Genomic DNA, 10,379 nt, shown 5'->3' with positions numbered 1-10,379 from the left:
TAAGTGTTCTCGTGAAGGAAATATAATCGTAAGGGTTGATTAAGAGGTTTTTTAGAGACACGGTACGCAGTGGGGCACCCAAAGAACAAGAATATCGCTTGACCTTATAATAAAGTTCAAAATAAATTCACCACTGAACACCAAAACGCTAAACAAAACAAACCAACAGTGCTGGAAGAATGCAAAATGCTGCCAAGAATTTTGCGGCATGACTCAACTTCTTCACAATTGATGAAATGGAAAGCAAAAGATCTATGGGGATGTTATTTTCATCGAGTCGAAGAGGCAACTCATCACTCTAAACTTGTTGCGTTTTTATCGTGACCTTCCAAAGGACAACATTCTGAACATGACACCAGGATTAGCTATCAAAGAGCAAGTTGCAGCGCATCCTATACTTTGTACCCGCCTCGAATGCATCTCGAATTTCAATCGCCAAAAACTTCACTAAAGATTCCCAGTTTGCGCGCTTATGGTCTTAACTACTCTCTCACAGCTGCATGTTATATAAACCAATTTAACGATTACAAATGTATTCCTCCTTCCGCTAATTTTTATCTTAAAGAAATTCTTGTCGTGTTGCACGAATGTTACTTTAGGCCGTTTTTACGACGTTTTCAGCGAGTCCCCACGAACAAACCGAAACCATGAAATTCAGATCTTAAGGTCCACGAGACGGAAATCTATAATAATTTATCACAAGAGCAATGGGTTAAGACAGAGTAAAGTGGAAGCCATAGAAACAATACACATAATATTATAGAGATAGTACTCAAGGTTGTGTGTGTGTTACTAAAGTATAAAAAGCTAGGATTCCTGTGATGTGTTCCCTGAAGGAATCGGCAGTAGAAGCAATTTTAAACCATATGCTCTGAAGCTGATCGCGAAACATCGGAATATTAACGACCAAATTAGTTTAAAGGCATAGTGACCTTGAATCATCTTATCAAAAATATGTCAGCACAAATCTTAGCTGGACAGCTAGGTGCGAAATAGGTGTTTATAACGCCAAATGACAAAAGGATAAAAGGGCGATGAGTAATTCAAACTCAGTGAGCGTTCGGGTTTGAGAGGACGACGGACAAATAACCAACCAACACATCTATTCTGTCTTGTTGAAAAAAGAGTTTTTAATCTTTAAGTCATGCAGATTTTAAAACAGACAATGTCTTCAAAAGACATGGAACTGGTACGAGGAAAACAAAACAATCACTTCTGTGGAGAGATTGTGAAAATAAAAATGCTTTAACTGAAACTTTATAGAACTAAAATCTCTGGTCATTTTGTGTCTAGGACATCAACAGTAAAAAGTAAAAATATCCAGTTTATATCATCTATAGCTATTCTCTATTTAAACTAAGTCATTTGGTGACTAAAAATTACAATTTGTTACGTCCTAACGAGCTATCTTGTCAAACTTTGGAGTAAAGTTTGTATGTCATGGTATTTTTTTCCCCTAAGACTGAGACATATACTTGGTTGAATTATTTTTAGTTCATCTTCTACTCTCCAATATTCAAACTCGATAAAAACCGCTATCAAATCTTAGATTCTGTTGCTTTTAAAACATAGAAATCCTACCTGGTAAATATATAAACTACGAGATTCTTTGTTCCCAAATATATAGTTATTCGCTTCAAGCTAAACTACTCTAAAATGTAAAGTTTAATGGCCATCAGCCAAGGAAACAACTTCCTCAAAGCTCAAGACAGCAAAGAGGGGAGTCATCAAGCGAGGGGTCGCCTTTTGAAGGCATCTCTCTCATCTAAAAATATTTTGTCACACACACAAAATACACACTAGTGCCAGAAGCTAAATTAATACCTCGTCCAAGACCGAGTTGAGCTTCGCAAACGTTTTTTTCCGTGTTATGACAACTTTTGCTCATGAACAAGGAAGGTAAGGCCATGATGTTGGCGTCCCAGACAGCAACATGTCCCTTAAAAGCGTTTCAATCGGTGTCTTTCCTACAAGTCGCACGAAAAAGAGCTGCTCAACCACTGAAGAACTTATACTCCTTAGTGAAGGTAGTCTGAGCAATAGTTTTCCAAACCGTGTAGGCTGGTTGGGATATTGGTTTCTTGAGTATTCCTCCAAGGCACACTGGGTCTTTTCTTGCAGGCTTTCTATATAAGTTGGGTCAGTTAAACCAGATGCATCTGAAGGCAAAAAAAGAACAGATATAACAATTTGTTTGAGCCTACTTTAAGAACGAGAGGGCGGTCTTGAGAGGAGGTTTTGGTAAGCCTAGAAATAATTGCGCTGTTGTCCGGAGTGACACTAGAAGAGTGAATGGCTTGCGCTGAAGTGAAACACACTCGCCGTGTAGTGTTTAATTTGGCCTTTTTCACCCCTTCAAAGTTTTGAATAAAAATAAATATAGACTGGCTTGATTTTCACAGTATGCACCGGTCATAATTCGAGAGACATTAGACTTCCTCAATCAATAACCAAAAGATCACGGTCGTAGAATAATAAATTGTTGCCACTATCATTCACGCAATTGTTATTCGGAGAACAAACTAACTCTCTCACCTGAAGTAAACAAAACGATGGCCTTCAGACAGGCAAATTCTGCAGCATCGACGTGCAGGCTTCTTAGTTTTTCCACTTGTTCTTGAAAAATCCTTATGTTGTCCATAAAAGAGACCATCCTGTCCGGTGACATGTGATTCGAGTGAATTCCGGCCGTAGCGAGAAGAGGAGCAACTTGTAAAGGCATAGGGCATTGGGCAGCATTTAAAACGAACAATTCGCTCCAAACAAGACGCAGTAATGCTACTTGATCTGTAACAGCGAGGTCAGGAAAGAACGGGATATTACGAGCCCATTCGACAGCGCTAAACAGCAACCTAGCAGCCAACTCGCAAATATTTTCAATGCCCATGATCCCGCATGGCATGTTCAGACCCTGCTGGAATCTAGTGGTCGGGTATGGTTCAGCTCGTAAAAGCAGAGCGATAAATCCTGAAAGGTAAGAGTGACCATTCGATCCTTCTCCATTTACGCCAGGGTGACTTGGATTTTGTTGCGGTACTACTTGTGTTGGAGGGATACGACCTCGCTGCACAGCTGTCGAGCCAAAAGGTGAAAGGGTTCATTCACTAACAATCAATTCCCTGTAGATACTAGAACAGATACTCTTGGGCTTCAGACTAACGTCCAAAGCCCCAGCAAGCGCTGAACGGATTTGGCGCGGAAATTCTCTTACCTTCTCGTCGCATCCCAACCTTGAGACACTTTTTTAGACGACAGTACTGGCATTGGTTTCGATGGTGCTGGTCAATGGGACAGTTCCTAGAAGCACGACATGTGTAGGTCAAGTTGCGGCGGACACTACGCTTGAAGAAGGACTTGCACCCTTCACATGTGAAAACCCCGTAGTGTTTTCCCGACGACTTGTCTCCACAAACAGCACACTCGATTTGCCCATTTTTCTCAGACGTGTCCTCTTGGCTATCCGTGTTCTCCCTCCAGGTAGGGGCTGCAACTAACGCCATGTTCCCAGCGTACCGCTACCAACACAACAGAACACAACAGACACAGTTAGTGAGTGTGATTCTTTAATCTACCCAACTACTACGCGGCCAGCTAGCTTCCGATATTAATTTAGTCGTTTCGTGACGTCTGTTCGGAAACGAGCCGTAATGATATTAAATGAGCCACTAAAAATGCGATTGCACTTACTTTAGACGCGGGAATAAAAATAAGAGTGGCGAAATTGTCTTGAAAAACTTTCAAGCACAGTATACGGAAAGCTCAAGCTGGCTGAAGGAAGGGCACGCTCTAATGTAGGACATCGATCCTTTGCTATGCAAAAACTTGAGGGTGTCATGTCTGAAAGCTCTGAACTTTGACATGGTCTGTTGAAACTGTCGGGTCTCCATAGCAGCGTATGCCATATATGGAAACAACTGTCATATAAGGTGCAAGGGTAGTATTACTAGACTGTCATTAGAGCAGTCGACTATGGCCCGAGGGGCAATATGAAGTTTTACGCGCGGTTGCATCTTTATGTCACGAAAATTAGAACCCAACTATCCGAATGCTGTGCTCCATAAAGTGACATTCAAGGCCAAGCAGAAACCAATAGAACATCTTTATAGATTTCACCACCGTGTTGTTGATACCTTTTCAATTTAACGGGACATATGTAAGTCTTAGTTTTGATTTACACATCCGTAAGAGCTAAGGGCGTAAAATTATCGGTGTACAACAGAACCATAGAATCGCGTGTCATTATTATCCTTTAAAAAAAGCTAAACTTCTGCCAATTTACACCTTCATAAAGACGTGAATGAGTTAGCTATAAAGGTAAAACCGGAATTGAATTTAAAGAAATCATGTTATTGTTAGCTAGAACATTCGCTTTCGAGTTGCTCGACTGATCACTTTTGTTAAACAGACAATCATCTAAGGCCACGAGTGATGACTAAACGTATAGCTCTATTTTTTCACTTTCCCGTATTTGTTCTCTCGCAACAAGCCAGAAGGACAGCATGGTTACGAGTAAGCAGTGCACTACTGAATAGATTGTAGTTTTACGAGAAGCGAAGTCGAACCTACTGATAACCTAAAACACGACGACACAGATCAGTACATGATATGATTTGTTTTCCCGCTAAAGCGGACACTTCGATTGTCTCTAAAAATCCCAGAGAATGACCCGTTCAACTTTGACTATCACGTCGAGTACATGGATTGTTTTTTATGGTAATGATCTTACGTGTTTTTAGAAGTTGGTTGTTTCGTAGGTCAAAGGCTTGATACCAAGTAACCGGTAGTTACTGAGGACTTGGTAGGTTTCAGACGCGAGCGACAAACAGGAAACTGGTTCTGTTGTGTGTTCAAGAGAGCTGAAGAGTGCGATAACTACTTCGGTTTAACCAATTGCTCACATGTCTAATCAAAAGATTCACACCGAAGATCAAGCACTCCCCAATGCGAGCTCTCTAGAGATCTGACTCGCTAAATATTCACCCGGTACATATTACAAGTTAGATCGTAGATCCGGGGTCGACAGGTCGGTAATTATAGACACAAGATGTCACGCATGTCGTTTACATAAATCACGAGGTACGAGATATTATGTTTGAACAGCGGCCTTTATCTGATGAAATATTTTTTGATTGCTACAAACGGTTCGGTATCAAACAAGGGAAATCATAGAGTTTTAAAGAAAATAGACCAAGACATTCGACACTGGCTCGTGATTTAGGTATGCGTTGGATCTATTTTTTGCGCGCGTTCCAGACAGAACGCCGACTTAGGAAACATACTTATAATACCAAGAATTACGCGCAGATAAAATTCCCTCATTATCAAACGCTCTGCGTAAAAAAGACAATAGCTCAAGGAACAAGTGACGAATTATGAGTAGGTCAGGGAGTATTATATTTAGCCTTGACATATCGACAGAAAACAGAGGTCGCTAGAAATTTTCTTTGAAACTCAAACCACTTCCGATGAAAGAGCTGTGTAATCACAATCCCTCAAACGACTCAAATCTGCGCCCCTAAATTACTAGAAACAAAATCTCATTAGAAGACATTAAAGCTCCTTGATTCTGAATCAACAAAGGAATGTTTTATCTGGATTTGGGAAATAGTGGAGACTCAACAAGAATGAGTATTCGGGAACATGATTCTTGCTCTAGCATTAAAGTGTGACAATTACTTTAGAAGATCAAAACTTCCGGAATTTCGTTTCTAAACCGTAGCAAATATAAGTATGAAAACGTAGTTTAATGGTACGACGGTTATAACGTACAATTGGAGCACTATCTTATCTTCAAAAGACGTGCGAAAATGATTTTACTAAATACTAACGTCTTCGCACAATTAAGCCCTATAATAATTAACACAATCTGTTTTGGATATAATCTTGATTTGAGGAATTTTTGACTGAATTTTTTACTCTGAAACAACAGGCAAAAGGCGTCCCGCTTTCTTAAGAGCCGAAGTTCAGACGTGGCGTCGCGCGTAAAAGAAAGGAATATCATCTTACTGAAACCGACGCAAGTTGTTTAAACACAAGGGCAAAGCATACATCTGCTTAGAATTGTTAATGCTTATAGTCACGAGTTGGTTTCTCCGAGAGGGATTATCCCTGTAACTGAAGCTTTTTCCGCCAAATGAAGGCTAATTCGATCAATTCCGCGCACAATTTTGATCCATCTTTGTCATCCCCTTAAGAGAATAGAAACAAATATTCGAAGAATTTCTTGGATAATGACGGACTGCCAGAGTCAAGGGTTTTTCTTGGGGGTCTGTAGATCATATTGGAACAGATTGGGGTTCAAGTCAATATAATTGTCCGTCGACTCTAAACTACGTAAGACTAACAGACTAAGGCCAAATAGATGAAAGCTATTACCCAGATAATGTCATCATAGATGCTTTGGTTTTGAAGTGTAAACGTTTTGGCCTTAAAAAATATTAACAGATTGAAGATATTTTGAACCTGCCTAAATATTTCTTAAGTCAATACTTTTAGTTCCTTTCTCTACATGGCTCAAGTCTACAGCCATCCGGCAACCAACACAAACAGTGCACTCAGGAATTCAGCGATATGATTTGTTTATTTTAGTTGCTTATCCAAGACAATGAACTTAGCATACCAAGTATAATGGCTTGAAAACAAATCAGGAACAATTAACCGCACAAAATCACACAAATATACCGAAAATCATCATACTGAAAATTCATCAATAAAACGGCATGCTACCTCAAAAGGAATCAAAAATGTCTAGCAATTGTTTTCGATGCTCTCTGGTCTTTTAATACGTAATGAACGAGATTTAAGATAGAAATTTTGCGTCACCCCTCAAACGTGAACAAATTAACCCCGTCTGACCGCAGAGGTTATCAGACAAACTTCCAGACAACCTTTTCTAGTTAACCTTAATGACCTCAATGGCTTTAAACGTTGGATCAAGAGCTATTGTTAGTGATTACATGAAGGAGACATGTTATTTCTAACCTTTTACTGTTGTAAGCAAAACACACTGAACTTCCGGATTTCGAACTGAATTTGAACTAGTTAAGAAAGTCTTACTTTTTTTGGCGGGAAAACTCTGGACGTGCGCTTTCAGAGAGAAAGTCCCGGATGACCTTTTTGAGGGTAAAACCGTTTTTATGGCAATCTTTTAGACAAACCAACCAACACCTATAAAATGCAAGTACGATGAATAAAAAATAAAGAAAAAGGAAGAAAAATCCTGAAGCAACAAAAATTCAAAAAAGGGAAAAAAGCTCGCAAATAGCAAAGAACATTAGAGTATTAAGAACATTTTCGCGCTCAAACAAGATCGAGCTCATTTAAAGTTTATCGGACAAATCACTTAGAGATTAGTCGATAATCCGCAAGCATATCAATGTGCACAATAGCGAATGGAAATAAAAAGAAAGGAATGGAAAAAATAGAAAACTATTCTCCCAGTTTATACCATAGATAACACGATCCTTCAACATGATATACGATCAGGAATGAACCAAGAGTAGATGAATGACATGTTGAAATCCGAACCTTGCGCTCTATCAAGCACGCCCATTCTTTATCGCCGACAGTTTTCTTTTTTAGAGCCTACCATTTATCGAAAATCATAGAAGAAACATTATCAGAAAGTCTTTTAAATGCGCGCGAAAAAAAATCACTGCTGCGTCTTGACAAAAACTATTCTATATTTAGAAAACGGCCCGAAGGGCTTCGGTTGTTTTAAGAGGTTTCTCTGCTCCTTTGAGAGAAGAGTTAACTAAACATTGAGAAACTACTTACATTTATTTTTCTTTCGCTGATTATCTTGAAGGGCAAAGCAGTCATTTTAGACGGATATCGTTTGATCTTTTGTGGAGCAACACTCAGTTTTCTGTTCGTTCTTTTTGTTCTACGGATTTCCGTAGATTTTTTTTTTAAATATCCTCTCGATAATCAAGCCCGTTCTTCTTTTTAAGCGTCGAGTACTCCCTGCCACTTGAGGAAAAACAGATTTCAAGCAGAACGAGTTACGACAGAACTCCGTGCAAAAGAGAGGGAGGTTTTTGCAATCATTTTAACATCAGTTACTTGATACGTTGATTCTTTAGCAACGGAACAGCTAATCTTTAATAACTCCGGCCTTTCTTTGAAGCAAATCGCTTTGTCAGACGGCTCGAGGGAGCAAGAAATACCCAAAAGACAAACAATCCCAGCAGATAAAAAAGTTATTAAATTAATTTGACAATACCAGAGCGTATTTTTCTTTTCACGAAATAAAACAGGATCTTTAGGAGTGGGTCGCAAAGAAACTCAATACGGAACCGGAAAGTCAGTAAGTGCCTTTGTTGACCCGAGAATGATTGAAAAGGAAATAAAAAAAAACTCCAAGATGATCAAGAAATTTCAAAACTTTGGTGGTGTCCAGGCATTTGTGGGCTTCCGTTATAGCTTAAACGAATTCCACAAAGCCCGTCTGAAATACCTCATTCGATCCAAAGAGTTTCGCGCGTTGAGTAGATCGTAAACCGTAACCTCTTTAGGATCATTGTTATAGAAGAAGGCTACATGCCGTAGGACGCGAGTAAAAACTAAATCAACAATTAGGTCAGCTTATTCTTAGTCTGGGTTGTCGTTGTATTCAATAAATAAAGTCAAATGTGTAGTGAAATCAAAACCGAATAAAAGAGACCAGATTCCTGGAATGATTTAGAAATTTGCAGTGATTCGAAAAGCTTTCCAAGTGCTGGTTCCAAGAACACAACGCGCTTCCTCTGCCCCAGTATATTAAGATATAACTAGCTAAAAACTAGTGTGAGCTGCGTCGGTGTTTCTAATGAAACAGTAAAAATGAAAAGGTAAATTATACACCGTGAAAAGATGAAAAAACTTACTGACGTTTCGGACGCTAGTCCTTCGTCGGAGTAAAAGAGAAAGAAGTGGTAGAAAGGAGCGTATATATGATAGAATAAGACAAAAGAAACCAATGAGAGCAAGGTAGGCAAGGAAACAAAAACAAACAATCAAAAGACAAAAGAAAAGGTTAGTTGAAAATAAAGCGTTCATTAATCCCGTTGGGACTAAGAGTGCCCAATAGGTGAATAAGCCGCATAATTTACCTTTTCATTTTTACTGCCCCAGTATATTAGTTGTCTTCGTGACTCCGAGAATATTTAGAGCAAACAAATCATTTTCACTCGAGTCGACTTACCGAAAATTAGCAATTCTCTCACGGTTGAATAATCATGTTTAGAAACACGTAATGGGCGGTTAAATAAAGTCCACACTCGCAGCGAATGGAACCGCACAGTTGTGATAATGTCTTGTAAACTTTTCGCCTGATAACCTCGGATCTTGACTTAAACAGTTAGCGGTCAATTATAGAACGTGGAGACACAATCGTTTGTATACACAACCTAACCAAAGAGGGCAAACGCTATTTTACAACACTGCTTGGCCCGACAGAACCTAACGAACAGATAGAATACTATGCTGCTCTGCCAAAAGGACAATAGATAAGAAGAACGTTTAACAGCCAACCGGTAAGGCGTGAAAAATTGTTCGGCGGCCGGTTTTGCCACAAACTTGCTCGTTTGACACGAAACTCTTTGACAAACCTTTACTCTGTTGTCTTATATTAAATGACCCCGCGGTAAAGAAAGAAAATCTACGAGAGAAAACTTCGGCTGAGCAAGAATGGAGGGCTATGATCACAGCTTGCGCAATTTCTTCGGGATAAAATCTCGGCGGTCTAAAATGACAACGGGCTTGCCATCCAAACAGTAGTGATAGATAAAATGTTTGCGCTGAGCGTCATGATCTTTAAGCAATCCCCGCGCGATCTAGTATTGTTAGCCGCTGTTGAATTAGAAGTTTACTCTGTAGGTAATCAGGACGCTCTCATAAGAGATCGTTAGAAATGTAAACCAAGCTAAGACAGATATTGGCTTTCCAAAGTGCAGGCAAGCGCAGACGACACACGGAATGAATAATTCAACAACCTTTAGGCCTGGATGAGGCCTCAAGAAGCAAAGGGTATAGCTACAAATATTTTTTAACTACCTGATTGTTAGTTGGTGGGTTTTCTTGATTTTCTGACTGCTATTGACCTCTTGGAAACCAAGTTCACCAACGAGCACTGTGAGTAGACCCTTCGGCTCAGATCGTTCGTATCTTGGCACTGTGTCACTACCAAGCTTACTTTGATCATATTACATCTCACACCATCGTGACATCATGCTAGAGCCCAGGCTTTTGTTCCCAATCAACTTCGCTCCGAAGGCTTGGAGACTTAGCTTTTTGAATCTCATCTTTGAAGTATTTTATTTAACAGTTCTGAACACTCAAATCAGTTTGACAATAAAAACCATTCAAGTTTTTTAAACTTTTATTAACACTGTTATCAT

At 39.5% G+C, this 10,379-nt stretch overlaps 1 protein-coding gene across 4 annotated transcripts; it reads right to left on the bottom strand.

Moving 5' to 3' along the window:
- Window positions 1–1,105: 1,105 nt before the first annotated feature.
- Window positions 1,106–9,324, bottom strand: LOC116301545 (nuclear receptor subfamily 2 group F member 1-A). 4 transcript variants are annotated; one of them, XM_089033345.1, is made up of 4 exons: window positions 9,185–9,324; window positions 3,212–3,515; window positions 2,536–3,072; window positions 1,106–2,159 (listed from the first exon to the last, which is right to left on the bottom strand). In XM_089033345.1, exons 2-4 carry the CDS (start codon window positions 3,498–3,500, stop codon window positions 1,885–1,887), a joined length of 1,101 nt encoding a protein of 366 aa, XP_088889471.1. In that variant the 5' UTR covers window positions 3,501–3,515; window positions 9,185–9,324; the 3' UTR covers window positions 1,106–1,884. The 4 variants fall into 4 exon arrangements, with proteins under 4 accessions (XP_088889471.1, XP_088889465.1, XP_088889460.1 ...); XM_089033339.1 differs by lacking the exon at window positions 9,185–9,324 and adding an exon at window positions 8,868–8,889; XM_089033334.1 differs by lacking the exon at window positions 9,185–9,324 and adding an exon at window positions 4,727–4,885.
- Window positions 9,325–10,379: the final 1,055 nt, after the last annotated feature.

Source organism: Actinia tenebrosa, unplaced genomic scaffold (genome assembly GCF_029948245.1).
Source record: "Actinia tenebrosa isolate PJP-AT-01 unplaced genomic scaffold, QUT_ActTen_1.0 PGA_scaffold0__85_contigs__length_37466705, whole genome shotgun sequence".
NCBI classification, from domain to species: Eukaryota; Metazoa; Cnidaria; class Anthozoa; order Actiniaria; family Actiniidae; genus Actinia; species Actinia tenebrosa.
This window is presented reverse-complemented; position numbering and strand designations above follow the sequence as displayed.